Genomic DNA, 23,588 nt, shown 5'->3' on the forward strand with positions numbered 1-23,588 from the left:
AATGTCCTCTGTCTGCTCCATCACCTGGAAAGAGACACAAAAAGAACAGCACAACCAACAGACATTAAGCAACAGATACACTCTTATTACACCTAGATGCCATTGCTTAATCATATATATTAATATGTAAGCTGACATGTGTAATGTGATATTTGAAAAAATAAAGTGACACAACATAAATAAATAAATAAATAAATTATAAGATTACTGTATATAAGTGAACACTTAATACCTGGGACCCAGCACCAGTGGGAGATGTGAAAGTGCACTAGTTTAGGTGAAGATTATCCAGAAATAGCTTGATAGTGATTGTGGAGAACCAAAGACCCACCTTCCCCGAGCACAGAGGCAGGCGTCAGGGGACCCGTAACCCCAGACTCCCAAAGGGGTCCCTAAAGCAGGTCGCCCAGGAGGGGCCGACACAGGATATCTGCAACCCCCCCCCCAAGGAAGGAGCAGAGACGACCCCGAGGAAATCCCCCAGCCACCGCAATGTCGACGCCCTCAAGAGCCGCGGAGACGAGCCCGTGGGCTCCGCCGGCAGCCAGCCCCGCTGAAGTGGTCCCGGCCATGGGCCCTGAGGGCCAGAGGCCCCAGGGGCGCCCCGCCCCCGCGACGAGGGCCCCGGCCGCCCCCCGGGGGGCCAGGCCCCGCGAAGAGGCCGCCAGGAGCGGGCCGGCGCACGCCCGGGAACCCGCCCCAAACCCGAAGCCAACTAATGCGCCAGGGGGCCAAGGCGCCCGCCAACGAAGTGGAGGAGGGCAGGACGTGGGGGGATGGGCTCCGCACCTATCGGAGACCTGAGATGTTCTTGGGAGAGGGAGCGGACCACACCCATACCTGAAGAAAAAAAAAAAAAAAAAAAAAAAAAAAAAACTCATTCACCCCATCCCTCCCTTGTGCCCCACTCGCCACCCACAGAAAAAAAAAAAAAAAAAAAAAAAGACGCTGTACACACATTCCCACATAACACTCACATCCAACACTGACCAAAGGGGGGGGGGACACCCCAAATCGACTATACGACTGCTTGTGCCCGACCCCCGGCCCCGGCCCCCGACCAGACGGCCCCCGGACCGGGCCCCCCCAAGAGGGCGGGCCAACACGACCCGCACGAGCCACCCGGCCAGAGCCCCCCCCTCCCCCTAAATACCTAATAAACCCACTCCTTCCCCCCACCTTACCCTTGCCATCCCTGCCCCCCGCCCCCTGGGGGGAGCGGAGGCATCAGCCCCAGACCTGGTAGGCCGCTGACTGCACACCGCAGCCCCCCGCCAAGACCCCGGACACAGTGGCCCGCACCTCCTCCAGGCCCCAGACTCCTTGCCTCCATCGGAGAACGGGGGTGTGCAGAAGACCCCGACCCTCCCTACGCCTGCTCAAATGTTGTGTTGTTGCATGTTGTTCTCAAGTGCGTTTAAAAACTGGGAGCGCCGAAGGGGATGCACGGCACAGCCCACCCCCCTTTCGGAAGGTAGCTGTTGCCAGCGCACCCCTTCCGTGTGACTGCCCAGAACCCTCAATGTCTAAGTGGGAGAGGAGGTGAAGGGAGCCGTCCGAGGTGAGGCCCACACAACATAAGCCCCCTCCCAGACGTCTTCCCCCCACCCCCCCCCTACCATGGCCTATATAAGTGTGTGATGTGAAAAATGTTTGAAGTGAAAGTGTCTAAGATGCAAAATAAAATTGGGGAGAGGGGCGTCACCAGAAAGTGGCAACCTCCAGTAACGCCCCCTCCCTCATGACCTGCATGTGTGGCGGCGTGATGGAGCAGGCAGAGGGAGGAGTCCGGGGATGGGGAGCAAATGACTGGGAAGCCAACCCAGGGAGCCAGCTCCCCTACTGACTCCAATAGGCACCCCCGCTCCCCGAAAGCCCCACCTAGAGAAGGGGGCCTCGCCAGCGGCACCACCGTAGCCCGGGGGCCAGGGAGAGGCCGCAGGGCCCGCCAGCCAACCACCCACCAGGACCAACACCTAAGCCCCCCCCAGCCCACCCACCAAGCCTACTTAAACTAAATAAATAAATAAATAAATAAATAAATAAATAATAATAATAATAATAATAATAATAATAATAATAATAATAATAATAATAGGGGGGGACCCTGGCCAGCCGGCCCGCACGAGCCACCCCAACCCCACCCCCCAGGTGAAACCCGCACCGGAAGACGACACAGACCAGGACCGGGACAGGGGGCCGGACACAAGCCCACCAGAACGTCAACCCCCCCCAATCCCCCCCCCCCCCACCCGTGGATTTAATCCCTCCCCAACACTAACGTTCAAACAACTCACCATACATTCGACAGTAGACATCCAGGCTGGGCAGATCCCTACTCCCCCTCCTTTCCCCCTCCCCCCACTGGCAGAGTGCCTTTCCAATAAAGGAGAAGAGCATCTGCCCAGAGGTGTTAATGACCATGCCCCCCTACCAGCTCAACGGGCCCCGAGACCCCCCAGCGCACCAGAGGCCCCGTGCAGGGGCGGACACCCGGGCGCGCGCCGGCCCACACCAAAAGCGGCACACCCCCCGGAACCGGAACCCCCGAGGCCCCGCCGGGGCCCGCGCCCGAGGGCGGCGCGCCCCAGGGACCCCAGACCCCCAGACCCACCCCGGCCCCACCCAGCGGCAGCACAGCTACCAGGTCAGTAACCCACGTCCGTCAACACGCAGCTCCCAAAGAGCGCCGCAAGCGGCTGCTGTAGGCCACCCGTAGGCCTCCCAAACTCCTCCCAGTTGGGGGCAACAGACCCCGGAGCCGGATCCACCAGGGATCGTCTCCTTCTGAGTTTACTCTCTCCTCCTGTCACGATGAGCTGCAGTGCATTATGAGGCGGAGGGATATTTCAGCATCACTTAGTTTAGAGCCAAAACAAGCTACTTCACTTTCAGAAACAAGCACAAAAACTGCAACACGCAACTCATGAAATTTACAAGCAACTTTAGAAAAAATAAGACCAAAGTCGCATGAAATAAGTGGGCTTGGCAACACTGAGCATTCTTTTTAAGTGTGTCGTATCACTGCGCCCCTCTGGTCGGTAAACAAATGTACCGGAAAATTCTACATTATAAAAAAGAAAAACCTACCGAAAAGTGTCGTTCTCATGTCATCTTGAAAACATGCTTCTTTCAATTGTTGGCTACAGACGACGTTTTTCCTCTCTGACAAGAAGTTCGATGGCAAATCCTCTCTCCTCAAGTAGGTATTCCAACAAAAGAACCCAGTGGATTATGAATCAGAAAAGTGAAAAAAACATATGTTTTTTCCACTTTAACACGATTTATTGGAACATCCAACTTCCATGCACGTGGGCATTGTTGTTTCAAACATAGGTCTTGCGAATTTCAATGGTGAAGTCCTCTCGAAAATCCCAAATAATTGCTGCCGATTGCAGCTGTGTACAACAGCTCCTATTGAATTAGCTTGCAAAGCACAGTGCCTTACCGCACAGAGACGTCACAGGATGTGATATCGGGCGGCCATTATTGCCCATATTGGGGGGAAAATGGCCGCCCCCATATACAGTGATTGAGACTAAATTTATGCTTTTATTTTCTTATTGTTTAACGCTAAATTCATTAAATCACCACAGACGTATTAGTTTTAAGTATAGCTAATGATTCACTGATTTTTCCTTGTTGACCGGACTTCCTCTTTAAAACTTTAGACAAGACTGGAGGCTTTCATATGGGTCCAAATTAAGTTTTTTGAAAAGTGGTTCAAAAAAGCATGTTTAAAAGATCTGGGAAATACATCAGAAGACAATGAAACATTTAGCAGTTTGGTATCCCAGAGATTAATGGCATCAAAGACCTTTTAGAAGAGTCTACAAACTGTAGCATCAAAAACTAGACTTCCTTCTGGTTATCAGAGCTGAGATATCAACATGTGTTACTAGATTAAAAAAGTACAACATATAGGGTGCAGGTTAAAAAAATTATAAAATTTAAGAAGTTCATTGCTGTATGATTTACAAAAAAACAGATGTAAAAGGAGCTAGTCAAGAATGTCAATTTGCGAGGACTTCCATGGGCACTTATTCTTAGTCCCCAGATTAGATTTAACAGAAGCGACCTGTTTCAAAATTGATTCACAATGACTGTTACAACTATGAATGAGGTTGTCCACATCATGACAACCTACAAGAAGCTCAGAGCCAGACATGGCAGAGAAGCTAGATGTTGTATTCTAAGTGATTATGAGCCTTTGTGATCTAATCGCAGGACACAGTGATGATCACTCATGTAGACATCCTCCACACAGAGGTTACCATTTAGGCCAAGGTCCCATTTGGTGGGTGGAGTCGAAAACACGGCAGAAAAAAAAGTTTGAGTGACTGTTAAAGTGCCTGTGACATAAATGGCAAAAAATATACTGGGATATTGCCGTTACCATATTGAATACTACACTGCGAAACTAGTCCCAGTTAAGAAACTAAATATTATCTGCACAAAAATAGGTGAAAGCTGCTGAGCGCAGTTCTCAACAGAAGCAGGAGAGAGTTTTGATTTGTTGACCTTGAGAAATGTAAGTAACCAACCTTAATATCTCAAAATAGCATTTAATTCTGAAGTATAATATATTTATCAACAAAAACCTAATCGCTTTTATAAAACTAAATATTCTGTGCCAGGCAGGAGTTCTGAAGACTGCTGGAAAGATGGAAAAGCAAAGACTGTAGGCTGTTAAAAATACCGATTCTTAGCCACAGCTGCCTGAATAAGAAAAGGTGAGGGTTTCCCTTTTACCACATTTTGTTGCTATTATTGCTTTCATTTTTTGTCCACCCTTTGAGGCCGTTCAGGCATAAATAGCAGGTATTATTTATTTTACATAATATACAGTATAAGAACACTAGATGCCGCCTAAACAACTGCTATTTTTTGTTTAGACCTTTGCGTAGTTACAATAGTAACTAATAATAGTGCTATCTATTTGACTATTTCTACTTCTAGATTTAGGATAAAGACAAATAAAACAGAGGAACACTACTTACATTGGTTTTATTGTACATAGATTCCCACACTGTCCATTAGTAAATTAGTACATACCAGGGGTAGAGCTAGACATTTATCAGTCTCAGTGACCTATATAGCAAGCTGTTTTAACATAAATATGTTGTCCCACCCTTACATTCCAGATATCTCAAATTGTTTTATTTATTTATTCATTTATTTATTTTTTATTTTGGAACATGATATGATTTAACAATGTTTACATTGAATGCTTCATAAACATGCATCATGTTTCAAAAAGGAGTAGGATGAAGCATAAGCTTATTAAGCCCTACCCCTCAGTTACATGTGTCATGGAGGTAATAGACAAATATTTATAGTAAGACAAACAGTATACCAACTTTTTATATATTACTCTTTTTTGTATTCATCAAACATACTTTTCTTATATTCTTTTCTGAATTGCTGAATGCAAGCTGTTCCAGAGCTTCACTCCGCTAATTGATAAAGTAAAACTTCTTTTTGTTGTTCGAACATAATTTGTTTTGAAATTTAATTTTCCTCTTAGATTATATCTTCCATCTCTATCAGAAAACACTTGTTGTATGTGCACAGGAAGTAAGTTATTTCTTGCTTTATAAAGAATTTGAGCAGTTCTGACATTGATCAGATCTACAAATTTGAGAACTCTTGAATCAAGGAATAAACAGTGGGTGTGATCTCTATAATGTTTGTTATTCGTTACTCGTATTGCTTTCTTTTGCATAATAATCAATGGTTGAATGTTTGTTTTGTAAGTGTGACCCCACACTTCAACACAACAGGTTAGATAAGGCTGAAATAATGAGCAGTATAATGTGTGTAAAGCTTGTTTGGTTAGAAGGTACCGGGCTTTATTTATAACAGCCAAACATCTGGCCAGCTGTGACCGGACGTGCTGTATATGTCCCTTCCAACTAATTTTATTATCTAAAATGACACCTAAAATTTTTTATTTCATCAGCTAATTCTAATTCTACATCATCAATAATTAACCTTATCTCATTACTTTTTTTAATGTTTTCCAAATATCATGAACTTAGTTTTTTTTTCAAATTTAACGATTTATTTATATCACACCATCTCTTTATTTTAATCAATTCTTGTGTGACTAGCGCAAGTGTCTGTTTAAGATTTTTACCAGATGCAAATACATTTGTATCATCTGCAAATGATACAATTTTCCTGTTTAAGATGTTGTTCAATTCATTTGCATACATTAAAAACAAAATCGGTCCAAGCACCGAGCCTTGCTGTACCCCACTCTTTATTTCTAGTAAATCTGATCTGATTTCATTTAATTGCACAAATTGCTTTCTGTGATCCATATAGCTTTTAATCCATGATAACACTATGCCTCTAATTCCATATCGCTCCATTTTTTTGATAAGTTATGTTTAATGGTGTCAAATGCTTTACTAAAATCCAAAAATACACCTATTGCAAATTTCTTATTATCCACACATTCTGTAATTTCTTCTACCAAGTCAAAGAGAGCTAATGATGTAGATCTACCTACCCTAAAACCATACTGACTCTCGGCTAATAAATTGTGTTTGTCAATAAAAATATTTCATCTTTTTACAAATAACTTCTTTCTTTGAAAATTGTGATAAAATGCTCACAGGACGGTAATTTATATAAAAAAAATGTTTTTCGCCAGCTTTATATAATGGAACCACTTTGGCAGTTTTCATATACTGTGGAAATATTCCTGTTTGGAAATATAAATTGAAAACATACCTCAGTGGTTTTGCAATTGCTCTTATCATTTTTTTATATAGATTCCATGTCAATGTTAGTAAAATCTGCAGAGGTTTTTTGTTTGAGTTCATGGACAATTTTTAATATCTCTTCCTCTTCTATTGCATTCAGAAACATTGAGTTCTTGTTTATTTCCACATTTTTAATAGCTTCAGCTTCTGCCTCGTCATCATCTTTGATTTCATCCGCTAAATTGGAACCCACATTTACAAAAAAACTTGTCAAATTCATTAGCAATACATTTAGTGTGAGTTATTGTTCTATTCTCATGGATAAAATATTTTGGGTAAGAAAGTGCTTTCTTCCCTTTTTTAATTATTGTATTTAAAACTGCCCATAATCATTTTGTGTTATCCTTGTTCTTTTCCAATTTGGAGCTAAAATATTTTTTTCTGCAGCTTCTTAGTATACTTTTGAGTTTATTTTTATATTTTTATACCTTTGTTCAGCATCTATTGTTCTCACCTTGATAAATTCCTTGTATAGCATATTTTTCTTTTTGCAAGCATTAATAAGCCCCTTCGATATCCATACATTTTCTTTTTTATTCATTTTTATACTTATACTTTTTAATGGGAAATGCTTGTCATACAACATACTGAATTTTTTAAGAAATATGCTATATGCATTGTTGACTTTTTCTTCCTTATAAACATCACTCCAATTTTGTCTTAGTAAATCCTCTCTTAGATCTGCAATTGATTGTTCTGATTTTATTCTTCTATATGTACAATATTAATTTTGCTCTATAACATTCTCACCATCAATTACTGCAAAAACTGGTAGGTTTTATGACTAGATGTGTTAGGGATTTAAGATATCTCTAATTGTATTTTGACTAGTCAAAATACCTATTCGAGATATCTCCAATTACATTCTGACTAGTCGAAATGACATCGGATTGGCTCTCCATACATTGAGTTGTATGGAGACATCAATTCATGATATCTCGAATGAATTACCGGCTATCTGAAATACCCATTTCAGATATCTACAATTAAATTACGACTAGTCATGAAGTAAATTCAAGATATCTCGATTTGAGTTTTGACTAGTCATAATTCTAATTAAAGATATCTCAAATGCCATCATAATTTAAGATATCCTAAATGTATTTTTGGATAGGAGATATACAGTTTTGACAAGTGAAAATGAATTATAGATATCTTAAAAGCAAATAATGACTAGACAAAACTAAAGATATCTTGAATTGTAATTTGACAAGTCAAAATTCCTTTTAAGATATCTCTAAATGAATTAGAGATATCTTGAATTATTCAGCTTTTCCATTGAAGATATCTTAAATTACCTTCTGACTAGTCAAAATGAGGTTACTGATATCTTGAATTACGAAACGGCTTGCCATATTTCATCACACATAAAGAGCGTTTGTTTTCAGAGCAACTAAAGGAGGGTGCTGTAATGCCTTGTGCCGTCTAGCATGTCAAAATCAGGAGCTTGCTTTACCATACTTTCCGAAGAGGCAGGTAGCTTTACCACAGTATAAAAACTGCATCTGGTTATTAACTGAAATGGCCCAGGCTGCGGAATATTCCTCATTTCCAGCTTGGAAATGAGTCGATAGTAGCGCTTTCAGCTTCCCTAAGCCGTTTTTCAGTGCATTGTGTGTGTCGGCAGAAAGTAAATCTGAAATTCTTTCTTAAGCATTCTTCTAGTATACTATTTTTTGCTCTCCGCATATCCCATACTGAAAAAGCTCTTTGTATATTGTGGCATTTTCTTACAATTTTGTCTAAAACTGCCAGCGCCATTGAATGTTCAGGCAAATATTTGGACAGCTTACAGCCAATAAGGGGCTTACATGCAATCTCTTATTTCAGATATCTAAAATTGTAATTCTGACAATCTTTTTATTGAACCACTAGCAGCAACAGTTAGACATACTAATTATATTAAAGGTATCAAATAACTGAAAATGGAGCATTAAATTAATCTTTATGTATATGATGTCGTCAGGATTTATCTCGGTGAACCCAAAAACAGCCATACACAGAGCTTCAATTAAGAGTTTTGTTGAAGGTTGATAGCTAGTGGAGGATGAAAACCAACAGTCTGTACCGGGCTGGAGCAGGTGGACCAGAGTGAACTGGAGGACAGCTAATGCTGCGCTGTGGAGCCAGGCGTATGCTGGAAACCAGGAAGCCTTGACCAAAGGCAAGAGAGCGCTGGGTTGAGTATAAGCCAGCAGCACAGCATCTTGGTCCTGGTTTTTGGGGCTCTCAGTGCTGGTTTTATACAGGGAAGTTTGGGCCGGCTGCTTTGCAATGTTTGGGACGGCTGGCAGTCTAGAGGGCTTTTTTTTCTCATCTTTTTTCACCCAGACGGTCCAGCTGGTGAGCAGCTGGTCCCTATTGGAGTCACTGGGGGGGCTGGCTTCCTACAAGGATATGTTGCACCCCAGTCATGCCTGCTCTATCATTCTGCCACACATGTAGGACCTTGGGGGCTGAGGTTGTCACTGGGGAGCGGGAAGGATTTCCCAGCCCTGCTGTCTGGTGACGTCCTTGACCCCAATCTTATTATACATTGTAGACACTTTCATTTACAACATTCTCACAACACACACATATGTAGGGCATAGGGAAAGGGGTAAAACATCAGGAGTTGGTCTGATTGTTAAGACCTCACACTTACTATATATGGCTTTCTCTGCCCCATCTTGATGTTGGGGTTCAATAGCCGTATTCCCATGGTCAAGCCACTTCTGAACTCAAGACAACGGAAGAAGCGTCTGACTTGGGCTATGGAAAAGAAGCACTGGACAGTTGCAGAGTGGTCCAAAGTCCTCTTTTCAGACGAAAGCAAGTTTTGTATGTCATTTGGTAGTCAAGGCGCCAGAGTCTGGAGAAAGGCTGGAGAGGCGCAAAATCCAAGTTGCTTGAAATCCAGTGTGAAGTTCCCACAGTCAACGATGGTTTGGGGAGCCATGTCAGCTGCTGGTGTTGGTCCACTGTGTTTCATCAAGTCCAGAGTAAATGCAGCTGTGTACCAAGAAATTTTAGAGCACTACATGCTTCCATCTGCTGAAAAGCTCTATGGAGATGATGATTTCATTTTCCAGCATGATCTGGCACCTGCCCACAGTGCCAAAAAGCACCAGTAACTGGTGTACTGACCATGGCATTACTGTCCTTGATTGGCCTGTCAATTCCCCTGACCTGAACCTCATAGAGAATTTGTGGGGTATTGTGAAGAAGAAGCTGAAAGACACCAGAGCCAACAATGCAAATGAGCTAAAGGCCGCTATTGAAGCATCCTGGGCATCCATAACACCTCAGCAATGCCACAGGCTGATTGCCTCCATGCCACGCCGCATTGATGCAGTAATCTGTGCAAAAGGATTCCCAACCAAGTACTGAGTGCATTAATGGACATTTTCAAATGTTTGATTTTGTTTTGCTGTTATAATTTTTTTTTGCTTGGTCTGAGGAAATATTATAATATTTTAATATATGATTTTTGAGTTTTCTTCTGCTGTACGCCATAATCAGCGATATTAAAACAATAAAAGGCTTGCAATATTTCTGTTGATTTGTAATGAATCCAGAATGTATGACATTTCATGTTTTTTAATTGCATTACAGAAAATAAAGAACTTTATCACAATATTCTAATTTTCTGACACAGTCCTGTAGGCTGTTGTTTTTATTCTCCTCTACTGCACATTGTCAATAAAAGCACTTAAACGAGATCAGTGTGTGGCTGTGTTTTGGGTTCATCAGAACAATACGTGACATGTTGTAATTAATATTAATGAGAGCTCTTTTAACTGGGTCTGTTAAACTGTTTTAAGATGCATTCTGTTGGCTTCAGCTCACATGTTTTATTCTTTTCTCAGATTCAGGGGCTGCAGTTTGTCAGAGATCAGCTGTGCTTCTCTGGTGTCAGCTCTGATATCCAACCCGTCTTATCTGACAGACCTGAACCTGATGAGTAACAACCTGAAGGAGTTAGATGCTCAACAGCTGGAGGATCTTGTAAAGAGTGCAGACTGCAAACTAAAGAATTTGAGGTCAGTAGATGGTGGGAAAGCTGCTATCAGCAGAACTGAAGCAACTTGCTACCAAAGCAAAGATCCAGTAAAGCTGCAGCTTCTTAGTGAAGTCCCTGCTGCATCGATCTTGGATGTGCTGCATCAATAACTGACAGCTGATGGACAGCAGTCGGAAACACTCACTGATCTCTTCTGTTGCTCCTTGTTCTCTCTGCAGATGGAGGTGATCTATGTACAAAAGAGAAGCTGAACTGTGTCCTGATAATCCACAGAGATTGAAATTGCAGCAGTTTGAGTTAAGAGACTCTGACTGGATCTTGATGATGAACTCATAGGTTAACATTTTTTCATCCTGTTTATTTGCAACCCATTCTCACTGAAATACTCCACTTGCTACAACAGATAAATCTCTGCCAAACAGTTTCATAGAGACATTTTTTTAATTCAAGGACTATCTTCACATTGTGTGAACATTCCAATATTTATGTATTACTTTATAATAATATAATACATACAATTTACTCATAAAAAGTTATATTAAATTCAATTAAAAATACATTCTTAATCAAAAAGGGAATTTAAATGTTGGTATAAGTCATATTATTGGATTTTCTTAAATAGGCTGTGGTTGGCTGCATGCAAGAAGGATGTCCTGTAGCAGCCTGTCTTACAGTAGATCTGGAGAAGCTTCTCAATGAAGACACTGTGTTGTTGAATGACAAGAGGATACTCGGGATTGTCCATAATGTTCTTCATTTATGAAGAATACTTCTATTTTAAATCATCTAGAGACATTCTAGAGGAGTCCCAAGTACAGAGCAGTCTTTATTTTTTTTTCAGCTACACAAGCTTTCTTCAAGTCAGTTACTCTGATGCTTCAAGTCAATCAGATCTGATGCTGCTCCAACAGATAATGGCATCTTGCTACAAAGACTGAAGGACCTATAAGTTTCTTTATGAAGTGCAGTCTGCGCTGTCCCTTCTTGCAGACACTATACTCAAATGACCTTTAGCATTACATCAGGGTTATTGTAATGTTAAGATTGTCCTATCAAGGACTGTAGTTATGAAGAATTGATGTTTGGCCCACATGAGATGACAGTATCTTATATGAAACAGAACCATTGGCCACCCATGGCTCTAAACATCTTTGATCATATATTCAGTTGGATATCATATTTTCATTTATCAGCATGTCTGTTTACATGTAGCAGGATGTATACTGGTGCAAGAAAGAAGAAAAAACTGTATATAAATACCTATTATCAGTGGAGCTGACTACATTTCACACATTAAAGTTTCTGTAAAGGACAACATTTTCACAAACATCCATCTGTCCATCCATCCATCCATTTTCTTACTCGCTTTATCCCTCATGGGGTCACGAGTGGTGCTGGTGCCTATCTCCAGCATTCACTGGGCGAGAGGCGGGGTACACCAGATCACCAGTCTGTCGCAGGGCAAAGCAGAAACAAAATATTCACGCACACACTCCCACTTAAGGACAAACAAAATATTCACGCACACACTCCCACTTAAGGACAAACAAAATATTCACGCACACACTCCCACTTAAGGACAATTTAGAAAAAAACAATTAACCTAACAGTCATGTTTTTGGACTGTGGGAGGAAGCCAGAGCACCGGAAAGATTTCACAAACTTAAAGTAAAAAATTTAGTGGGTCTTTTGGACATGATCTTTGTTGAAATGTTTATTCTAAGCAAAGACAACCACGTATAAAGGACCTACTACTTTTTTTTTCTTTATGAGCTAGACTATTTAGATACATCAGGACATTTTCACTAAGATTTACAGGTAAGGCTGTTGTCTGTTGCCCTGTAATAGACTGGCGACCTGTCCAAGGTACACCCTGGACAGGTCCATTGACAGCTGGAGATAGGCACCAGCACCCATCGCAACTCAATAAGCGTGTCGGAAAATGGATGGATGGAGGTTTTCTGTTCTGAAATTACCATGGACATATAATTCTGCCCATAAACGTTAGACCTCCACCTGTTTTTACATTTGTATAAAACTTTACACATTTAGCATGGGTTTAGTTGTCTATGCACATGCACAGATTCTACTCCAAACTCCCAATGATAGTTGGAAAGCCTTCACACAGACACCAAATGAGAGCCAATGCCACTATGTTAATAGTGTAGTGTAGTGTGAGAGTGTTAAGTTAGATAAGAGGCTCTCCTGATAGCAATGAAGTCAATCTACGCCTTGTATGGGTAAAGAATAATGGTTGGATATATCTGATGCACATTCCTGAAAACTATTGAATGTAAATCTTAAAAATTAAAGATGATCAAAAGGTAACATAGAAGTCTTGGTGTCTCACATGCAAATTTTTGGGTCTACAAATTGGTCAGATTAAAATTTTAGACATTTTGAAAAGTATTCCCTTACCGATCCAAAAAGTGGAAATCAGGTACTCTAACCACTTTCATGGCTACAGGTGTATAAAACTAAGCACCAGGCATCTACAAACATCTGTAAAAGAATGGGTCACTCTCAAGAACTTAGAGAACTCTGGCATGGTTGTTATAGGTGTCATGGTGGGCGACTTGATGTGTTTAGCCCACATGCAGAAAACACTCGGGGAAACAGGCAGATTCGTAAACAAGGATTTATTTAACAACGAGCTAGTGATGAGTCAGTCTCTGGAGAAGAGGACACGGGCAGGAACCAGGAGGACACGGTACCGGGAAACACTAAGGGAACGAGAGTGGTGATTAGATGCGGTAAGGACACGGGGAACCGTATGATGGAGCGTAAGCTTACCACTGGCCAGACGACCTAAGCCGGGGAGATGGAGTGGACTCAGTGATGACGGAGCCACAGGTGTCCGAGTGACCAGAGGGTGGGACTTTCGCAGGCCCGAGCAGCACTGGGGAATCCAGGGATCCGAGACAGCAGGAAGGAATACGAGGATGTCAGCACAAGGCGGACCTGAGAACTTATCTTGGAGGATTGCACGTAGGTGGTTCTCAGGAGGACAATTCGAGAGGGAGCACAAGGTGAAACCTGGGAGACACAAAGGTAGGACATTAGTTCTTCTTCTTCTATAGGTATTAAGGATGACCAAGGCTAAATGCATACCAACACTGATAACACTCTGGCGCCTTCCTGCTGTCTGCGTGCAGTTCTTATAGTGCTGCCAGTGTCGCTCAACCACCCGCAGGTGTGTGGGCTCCACCCCCTAGTTGACTCAGCGCACCTGTGGAAAAGAAATGACAACAGGACCGGCAGCAAGCTGCGTGGCCCTGCTGACTGAGTCCTGACAATAGGATGTCACTTATGAAATGTCCTCACTCCCAAATATTTCATGGTCAAATGTCAGTGGTATGAAACATATTGTATATCATCCATCCTAACTTTGTATTTTTGTTATAAATGCTATTAAAATGTATAGAATTCTACCATAAATTATTGCCCGTTCCTCTACAAAAACAGGGGATGAATACAGAGTAAATGGAACGCAGCCCTGCTGTGGGATGTGGTAGAGCACGCAGCACTGAAATATTTGTGAAACTAATAAATTAAAGGTTTTCTAATTTCCCTAAAAGAAGATTATAAAAACATCATGCATACTTCTCATTGAAATCAAAATTGATATAAATGCAGATACTTTATTTAAATGATGAGGTTTCCACATAAAGTATGGGAGAATAACAACCATGCTATGTTTTTGCTCCGAGATAACTTAATAGCCATGTGACGTTATTGCAGGACAATCTAAATCAATAGGCCAAATAAAATGTAGGACTGAAACGTATTGAGCAGCTAAATTGTGCTTTTACAATGTTTTCCCTTGTTAGCCAATGTGAATATTATACGTTTTTTTCAGTGAGACTGTGTCGTTAATTGATCATGTCTGTCATTTAGTGTCTGATATTGTTTGTCTCTGTGGACCAATGAGGATGAAATGAAAACTAAGCTGCTTTTAGTGGCTCCATGTAGTTTTGATCTGAATCTGATGAAACTGGAAAGTTGATCTTTTTTCTCTCTGGTTCATTTTCAGCCTGTAACCAAGAAATCTGAAATAAAGCTCAACTCTAAAGTTTTCAGGCTGCATGTTTGCTTCATTGTGATGCAGTTTCTGGAGGTTTTTCAGGATATTTTAGATGTTTTCTGCAAATGTTTGGGCAGCTCCGGTCATTTTATCTGTTGCTGCAAACAGCTCAGTGAGTAAATGATGGTTTCTTCAATCAGAGGATGAAGCTTTTCTTCATGATTTTAAATCAAATCTTTTATTTCCTTCTTTCTGAAGGTAAAATCTAAAACTGAGTAAAGATGAAGTTTGATCTGCTCCTGCTTCTCCTTTGGTGAGCATGGAAACACTTTCTGCAGCAGCTCAGAGACTTTCAGATCTTGTTTGGAGGATTTTTTTTGTTCTTCCTGCAGAACGGTTCTGGTTCTGTTGGATCTGTGGCTCATCATGCAGCTCTGCTCTGCTGAGGTCAGAACATAGATTTTAATCCTGTTTAGGGACTGTGGGGGTAAAACCTTCACCTGCAGCTCCTCATGAAGTCCACTGTGGACGTTGAAGAAGGAAAAGAGATTTTCTCTTTTCATCATAAATTCAAACATGAATCATTTCCTTTTTTTCTCCTTTCCTGTCCGGACATTTCAGACGGACCAGAACCAGAAGCTGCTCTACAGAACCTGGATCCTTAGATCGTCTCCCTGTTACATAAATAACTTTATAACCTGAGAAAGACGACATCTGGCATCCAAGCAGACAGGCAGAAAGATAGAAAATCATTTTAGATGTGTTGAATTTTAAAGTTAAAGTTGGGGTTAAAATGAGGAGTTATTAAAATGATGGATGGATGGATGAGTTTAAAAGCAGAAGTTTAACAAGTTATCTGGATGCTTTGGTTCAGTTTCTAGCTTTAAAACATCCATTAGAATCAAACATCAGCAGGTCGTGTCTCACTTGATTCCCAATAAATGTTCAACGTCGTCTATGAAATGCAGATGAATGTTTTTGTCCTGACATCTTTTCAGCAGCTCACTGATGACAGATTGTGGATCTGCAAGCCTGTTTCCAGAAGAACAAACTGATCAATGTGTAGGAAGGAGGCTGTTTTATGTGCATGTTGTGGTTCCAGCTTTGCTTTGTCGCATGCTTGGTGGATATTTGTGTGCATGCTTTTTGAAGGAGACACCGGTTCCTACTCCCTCCCTCTGGCCAGCGACTGATTCCACAGGTGTATCCCATCATGAGTGATGGGAGACAGGAAGAAAAGGGGCGGCCACAGCCAGTGACGGGAGGAGGAGAGAGAGACAGAGCGCCCGGCCGGCCGGCCGGCAGCCCAGATGTGATGGGGAGGAAGCAGCGGAGGCATCATCAGAGAATCGCCGTTTACCGGCACCGCGACGAGAACGAGCAGTGATGGGGACGCGGCAGATCCAGACTGGGTGGAGGCAGAAGTAAAGCCCGGGACCGGGAGCAGCGAGGCCGTAGTGGGGCCATGGTGAGGAGGCGCACCTGAGCCGGGACCTGTCGCTGACGTTGCTGCGCACGTTGGCTGGATGGAGGCGGAGCCATCCGAGCCAGGGACGAGGGCAGGATGGAGAAGAGGCTCGGGGGAGACGCTGGCCCCACCGGCTCTACCGCTGGATGGATAGCTGGGGGGTGGACTGCAGAAGGACGCCGAGCGGGAGCGGCTGGTCCTCGGTACCCTCTGACTGCTGACACCGCTGGAGCTTTTAGTTTTGCTGCTGCACTTTGGAACCATTTTAACGGGCCGTTGCACTTTTAGCAAAGCTTTTAGCCATCATCCACTGTACACTTTGTAGGCTTTATTTTTATCCTAGTAAAGTTGTTAAACTTTTAATCTTGTTGGTTTTAAATGCACTGCTCACCCCTGCGATGTCAAACCTGTTTTATACCTAGTGTGACTAGGTGGCGCTGTTGGACTCATTAGTTTTCTGTTGCTCAGAATAACATGGACACTACTCGGCCATCACCAATACATGAGAAAATAGAGGAAAAAACAGAGAATTCAGCATTTCTGGAAAGCATTTGAGGCAGTGGCGGTTCTAGACCAAATTTACCAGGGGGGCCAAGGTGGGGCCAGTGTTTTTTCACAGGGGCACAGAACAAAAAAATAAAAAAAACAATAAAATGGCAATATTTAAATGTGTAATAATAATGTGTAAAAAACCACTGGTGGCTCTGGAACTGCAGGTTTCGGACCCCTGATCTAGCAGTTGAAAACTTTGCCCCCAGCTCAATACGGCTAAAGCTAAACATGGAACATCTTAAGTTTTAAATTCTTTTTAGTGTAAAAGTCAAAGGGACCAGTCAGTTATGGTTTCTTTACCATTGGAAATAATTATGAGAAGTACAGGGGCCATAACAGGGGCCAGGACCATTTCTACAGGGGCATGGGCCCCTGTTGGCCCCTGTCTAGAACCGCCCCTGATTTGAGGCTTTTTCCGTTTTTAACCACAGGTAATGACTTCTGCACAGATTAATGAACGCACCTTTCTCCACCAGTCATGTTCAACAACATTAATGGTATTTCATGGCGGCAGCAGCTCCACATACACCAGTTACGTCACGTTTGCTTTGCTGCTTTTGGATCCAAGTAAATTTGCAGCTTTGAAGTTGCTACAGTCCTGATCAATGGAGAAAACAGAGGTCATCAGTCAAGCTATTATAACTGGAACAAAATCCAGATTATCTCAAAGAAACTCAGGATCCCAACACTTAACATCTGCAAATGCAGAAATCAGTTTGTTCTCTATCAGAAACATAATTTAGAGGCAATGAGGACTGATGACACAGGAATGACAGGAGAAATATGACAATATTTTCTCCCTTCAGTTGGTTTGGAGCCATCAGGATGTGACAGGAGATCTTCTTCTCCATCTTCATCATCCTCACAAACATGCTGCTACCATCAAGGCCTCTGTCACACTTCTTCCAGAGCTCCTTTTTCTCACAAGGCCAAAGTTGGCATCCATTGTCACCATCATGGTGCCATCAGTCTGAAACAGAAACAGCAACAATCACTGATGAATTTCTGATTTGTCAGCACATTTTCTAATGAGATAATAAAGAACTTGGACGACATCTAAGAGAATATTCAACATGAGCCTTGCATGAGGCTTTAATAGAAATCCTTTCTAAGAAATCTGCTCTGCAGTTTCTATCATGATGTCCAACCTTTGGACCTGCTGGGCCTGCTGTCCCATCATCACATTGGTCCCAAAGAGCCGCTAAGGTTCTTGGTCAGGAGTAGTAGTGACCAAACTGGGAAATGGATTCTCCACCAGGGCTCTGTAGAGCACGTTAACCTCTGGTAAAAACAGCAGGAGGATTTAAAAAGCTTGATTTAGTGTTGGGCTATTACACAGGTTTTTAAGTTATTTAATGTTTATTAAATAACCCTCCATTTGTTATTGTCTGAAGTGAAAATACTTTAAAATGTCCATCATTGTAACATGACTTCAGTTTCCCTGAGTTAGTCCACGTATCTGAATATATTAAATATTAACCTTAATCTTATTTGCACTACATCTGACATTTTAATTTTTTAGCTGATCTAAAACTATGTATGAATATTTAGAATTTTAAAGAAATTAAACAGTTATTTACAAGTATATTTAACAAAAGTTGAATATTGTGAAAAAAGCTCTGTTTTATTTGTCACTAATTTTACAAAGTGAAACTCATAGATTTGTTACACAGAGTGAAATATTTCAAGCCTTTATTTCTCTTAATTTTTATAATTCTTGTTTACAAAGAATGAAAACCCAAAATTCATTTTCATAAAATTAGAATATAGTAAAAGCGTTAAATAATAAAAACTCCTGGTGTCCCACCCTAATCAGCTAATTAACTCCAAACACCTGCAGCGGTTTCCTGAGCCTCTAAATGGTCTCAGTCTGGGTCAGTAGGCGACACCATCATGGGGAAGACTGCTGACTGGACAGAGGTCCAGAAGACGCTCACTGACACCCCCCACAAGGAGGGCAAGACACAAAAGGTCATTGCTGAAGAAGCTGCTGCTTCACACAGTTCTGGATCCAAGGATTCCTAGAAAGTTGAGTGGAAGGAAGAAGTGTGGTAGGAAAAGGTGCAGCAGCAGCAGCAGGGAGAACCGCAGCCTTGAGAGGATTGAAGCAGAATCCATCCAAGAATCTGGGAGCTTCATAAGGAGTGGACTGAGGCTGGAGTCGGTGCATCAGGAGCCGCCACACACAGACGGATCCTCCACATGGGCTACAAACGTCTGAGCTGGACTGAGGAGAGAAACAGCTGGACTGTTGCTCAGTGTCTGAAGTCCTCTGTTCTGATGGAAGGAACGTTTGCACTGAAGTGGAATAAATCTATATAATATATGAGTTTCATTTTCTACAATGAGTTTTAATATTATACTTTTTCATGGTATTCTAATTATTTCAGATGTACATGAAAATACTACAGTCCTCATTATTTAATAAACTACTGATATTATCCATCCAATCATATCTATTTTTAATGTTCACCATCTAATGAAACATCTTTCATTTAAAATGAACCCTGTGAGAAAATGTATGAATAATTAGAGTTGTATCAAAAATAAAATATACTAAAATATACTTTTCTAAATATTTCAGATATACATGAAAACACTACAGTACAATTTTTTTAAATAAACTACTGATATTACCCATTTAATCAAGTGGATATGTCAACATTGACAGCAATTTACAGACTTTTTTTATATCCCAGACACAGAATTAATAATTTCTGATGTTGTTGAGATAATTGGTTGTAAATGGCTTTTTTCCATCACCTCCATGAGAGTCAAATTGTTCTTCCACCTTAACGTGTTGCTAAATCCCTCAACAGAGACCTGGCGCTCTGCAGAGAAATGATGAAACAGCTGGAGAAGAGCGACTGAAAAGGCTGAGGCTTCTCCGCTGTGGCGGGCCAAAGCCCAGACTTTAACTAGGACCAAGCCTCGGCTTCACATGTACAAAAGGAAACTCTACAGCTGCACAGCTGGCCTAAAAAAGTCACTGCAGATTTTCACAATCCTCCTAATATCAGTGGCGCCGGATTGATTTTTAAGGTGTGTGTGGAGGGCAGTAGGATGTTTCATCACCTTGCACTCTATCAGTAGGCAGCTTTACTGTAAAGGCACACGTGCTGTTAGGATTCTGCTGTGTTTGGTTCCTTGTGTGAGTGAGAGTTCCTGTTTCAGAGAAGATCTCTGCTGGAGAGTCCCGTCAGCTCTGGATCCTGCACACCTGGAGCAAATCTCCTGATCAGGCTGACTGGGGCTTAAAAGGAGCTGCAGGATCATCACTCTTCGCCGGATGATTACCTATGATGGTGTTCCCAGACACTTCTCCAGTCTTAGTGGCTTTTCTGGGGGAATTTCTGCATTTCTGATCTTGGTCTCAGGATTGTTCCTTCCTGTGTTTCAGACTCTTTGTGATGATCGCTGCTTACCTTCAGGTTGCTCTCAAAGAAGACTTGTGTGCTGCCGTTGCAGCTTTGTGGTGTCCTCAGTCTCCTTTACCTGTCTGCCCGCTCTCCAGCCTGTTGCTCACCCCCAAGAAAGCAACCTTAGCGGAAGTGACTGTGGTTCTCTGGGACCCTGGAGCATTCCCTCTCCACCAACACTGAATCCTAACTCCCTCCCCGCTCTTACCAACTACAGCAGAGTCAGTCCTCTCCTCCTGTCATTTTCTGCCCCCTTACCGACTCTTAACTCATCTCTCTCCTCTGTAGACCAACCCGAAGCGCATTCTGGAAATGCTGAGCTCACCTTGGTGGATTTGACTCCTTTACTGAATCTTTGGAAATAAACCTTCTTCACTTTAACTGCTCTATGTCATTCTGCATGTGGGTCAGGAAATTGCCTCAAAACATGAAACATGCTCATTGTTTTCATGTAGTAATGTTCACCTGGAGCCTTTTAATCATCACAATAAGTCCAAAGGTAACTTAGAAAAATATTTTTAAAAAGTAAATTTTGTAACAAAGTGCAGAGCTCAGTAATATGAAGGAGCTCCTTTTTCCACAGAAAGGAGTGGAAAGGTATTTCTCTGTGTTCATCAGCGGTAAAGTGTGTTATTAGTGAAATAAATGGCTTCTCTCTGAACGTTGCTGTTCACCTGTCATTGTTATCCAGGTGATTTATTGAGAATGCTGATCATCAATAAAAGCAACTGATATCTAAATCCTGAGCAGGACAACAGGAAATAATCTCCACTGGTGCAAGGACACAGTTTGGCGCTGCGCTGCAGAAACCAACTTGGCCGGTCTTCTAACACTGGAGATGGTGAGGAAAGAAAACCATTCAGTGGGTCTGCAGCTGGACGCCTGCTACCCTACATGATTTTACTGTGATTTAAAGAGTCTGAGCAGAAGATTTTTACTTTTTATTGATTTTTGTCTTTATTATGACCAAAACTGTTAATAAATGAATATTAGAAATAGTCTTTAGTGGCTAAACCTACACACGCCCTTAGTAAAATTTAATTAGTGGATTTATTTTTCTGCTGACTGACACTTTTTCAATGAGCTTACTGTGACTGTGCAGTGAAGCAAACTAAAAATAAAAACTGACTTTTAAGCTGTTAAATGTGGTTGAAAGGTTTTCCAGAGAGCAGAAATGAAGCGAATGTTGTGGCTTCAGCTGCTCCTCTGGATGTCACAGACACAGCGCCCCAACCTGGGAATGGCAGTCCTCCTTCTCACCAGCATCACGCAGACTTGATCACGCAGATCAGGGTTAGGAGTTAAGCTGTGGGTTAGGATTTAACCCGTGTGTGAAGGCTTAGCACTTTCCTTCCTTTTGGAATGTGTTAGAAACAGTTACTTAGGAAAAGTAATCTGATTAATGATTATTCCTTTGAAAAGTAACTAAGTTGCAAGACTGATTACTTAAATATAAAAGTAACTGAGTTAGATTACAAGTTACTTTATTATTTACTGTAACCCACATGGTTACCAGACCCATGTATGTAATTTAAAAGAAAAAGAGAAAAAAAACTGTAGTTACTACCTCTTACCACATGGTGGCGCTTTGTATCAGGTCACCGCCAGTGAGCATAAACACTCACACTGATAGACCGAGCCGAGAGCAACACACCAGTTGAGCTAATTAGACTGAGTAAGAACATAAAGTCAAATTCATAAATTTACAATACATTTTCGTGTAGAGTGTTCATAAATCTTTCGTTATTAGGAGAGAGAATCTTATGAGCCTTGAGAGGAAGAGAGGAGCTGCTTCGACCACATATAAGCCCTCTGAACTCCGCTAAGAGTTGGGCTACGTGCTAGCATGTTAAGATGCTGGGCTTCGCTTATTAGCTTGTAGGAGTGAGGATGTTATTTGCTGAGGCAGTTTCATAAAACCAGTCGGAGTTATTATCCAATGTTTGACCCACCGTGGTACTGTGTATTATTGTGCTTTATGAAAAATAACTGAAAAGATGGCTATTTACAGTGCTAACGCTAATCGCGGGTAGCTTGCTATGCTAGCACAGGTAGCCTACAATGCTACTGTGTCATTAGACAGAGAGAGAGATAAAATTTGATGGTAAGATGCAAGAACATTGTTCATATGTACTGTTTTTGTGTCCATAATGTGATTTATTTCATTGTGGTTATTCAAATACTCATGATGATTAAAAAGAGTGAATGGATAAAATGTATTCATGGTTAAAAAGGTTAAAAGACAAAGTGTTCTAGTTAAAAAAGATACATATTGATTTAAAAGCTGGTTATTGATACAAATACTGCTTTAAAAGACTGTAAAGTCCATTTGTGTTACGGATATAAGTTCTTAATGTATAATTGTGTTGAAGTAACACTAAAGATTTGTACGCTATCATTTACAATGATTTGGTTAAGAAAATGCAGAGAATCAGAGTAAGAGTAGTGATGAATATAGTACTAATAGAAATTAGTTTCTGCACCATGTGTGTAGATTGGTTTTATATTTCTGCTGGATCAGGAATTGATCTACAGGAAGAATTCTGAGCCTTCCATGTTTCAGTGGCGACAGGAAAGGAGAACGGGATCAACTTCACAAGAACTGCAGACATCTTCCTACTTCTCTGATACAGATAAGCGCGCTCAATACGAACTAAAACCTACCCGGGTAGTAGAAGAGTAAATGAACAGACAACACATACACCACACAGAACAAAGCTTTTCTTCTAGCATCGAAATTATTTTAACCTTTCTATTATATTTTTGTTTATCAAAGAGCTCTATTTTGTTGGTATTATTTTAATTCTTTGTATTAAAAGAAATAATACTTGTTGAATGCAATAAATGATCATTGTTCAACTTCCACTCAGAGTCCAACTTTCTGAACCTAGAGAATGTGGTTTCTTCCTAACTTTGGGGTTAAAAGTGCTACATTACCTTTACAGCTGCCGGCAACGCCCCCACCACCTCACCATAAAGACCATAACCAGTTTAGCCAATACTCACTTTATTTGAAGCAAATTTTCATCAATAAAATTAACAACTTCTGAAATTTTAAGTTCAAATTAAGAACTTTAACTGAAAACAGTATGTTTTTCAAAAATATATATGAACACAGACTGTCCCTTTTGACTTTGCCAAAATACTTTTTGAAAATGAATAAAAAGTATTTTTTAGCTAACTTAACATACATACTTTTTGAAAAAATAAAACAAAGACAGTCCTTGACTTCACAAAAAATACTTTTTCTTTAAATAAAATAATAACAGTCCCTTTATCCTGATATATTGAACAGCCTATATTGTAAATACAAAATTTGCCATTTATAATGAACATAGTTTACACTGTT

General features: G+C 41.3%; 2 protein-coding genes across 2 annotated transcripts in view; both read left to right on the forward strand.

Annotated features, from left to right (window-relative positions):
* Nucleotides 1-14,828, forward strand: part of LOC118561496 (NLR family CARD domain-containing protein 3-like) — a 115,228-nt gene extending 100,400 nt beyond the window's left edge. The window contains exons 6-8 of the mRNA XM_036133633.1: nt 10,622-10,795; nt 10,995-11,112; nt 14,810-14,828. Coding sequence (XP_035989526.1) covers nt 10,622-10,795; nt 10,995-11,004 — 184 coding nt within the window. The 3' untranslated portion in view covers nt 11,005-11,112; nt 14,810-14,828. The remainder of the gene's footprint in view (nt 1-10,621; nt 10,796-10,994; nt 11,113-14,809) is intronic.
* The window catches only part of LOC105923771, a gene marked incomplete at its 3' end in the record, with an annotated part of 780,934 nt that overhangs the window by 158,724 nt on the left and 598,622 nt on the right, over nt 1-23,588 (forward strand). The gene's annotated exons all lie outside the window — the stretch shown is intronic.

Source organism: Fundulus heteroclitus, unplaced genomic scaffold (genome assembly GCF_011125445.2).
Source record: "Fundulus heteroclitus isolate FHET01 unplaced genomic scaffold, MU-UCD_Fhet_4.1 scaffold_65, whole genome shotgun sequence".
In the NCBI taxonomy this organism is placed as follows: Eukaryota; Metazoa; Chordata; class Actinopteri; order Cyprinodontiformes; family Fundulidae; genus Fundulus; species Fundulus heteroclitus.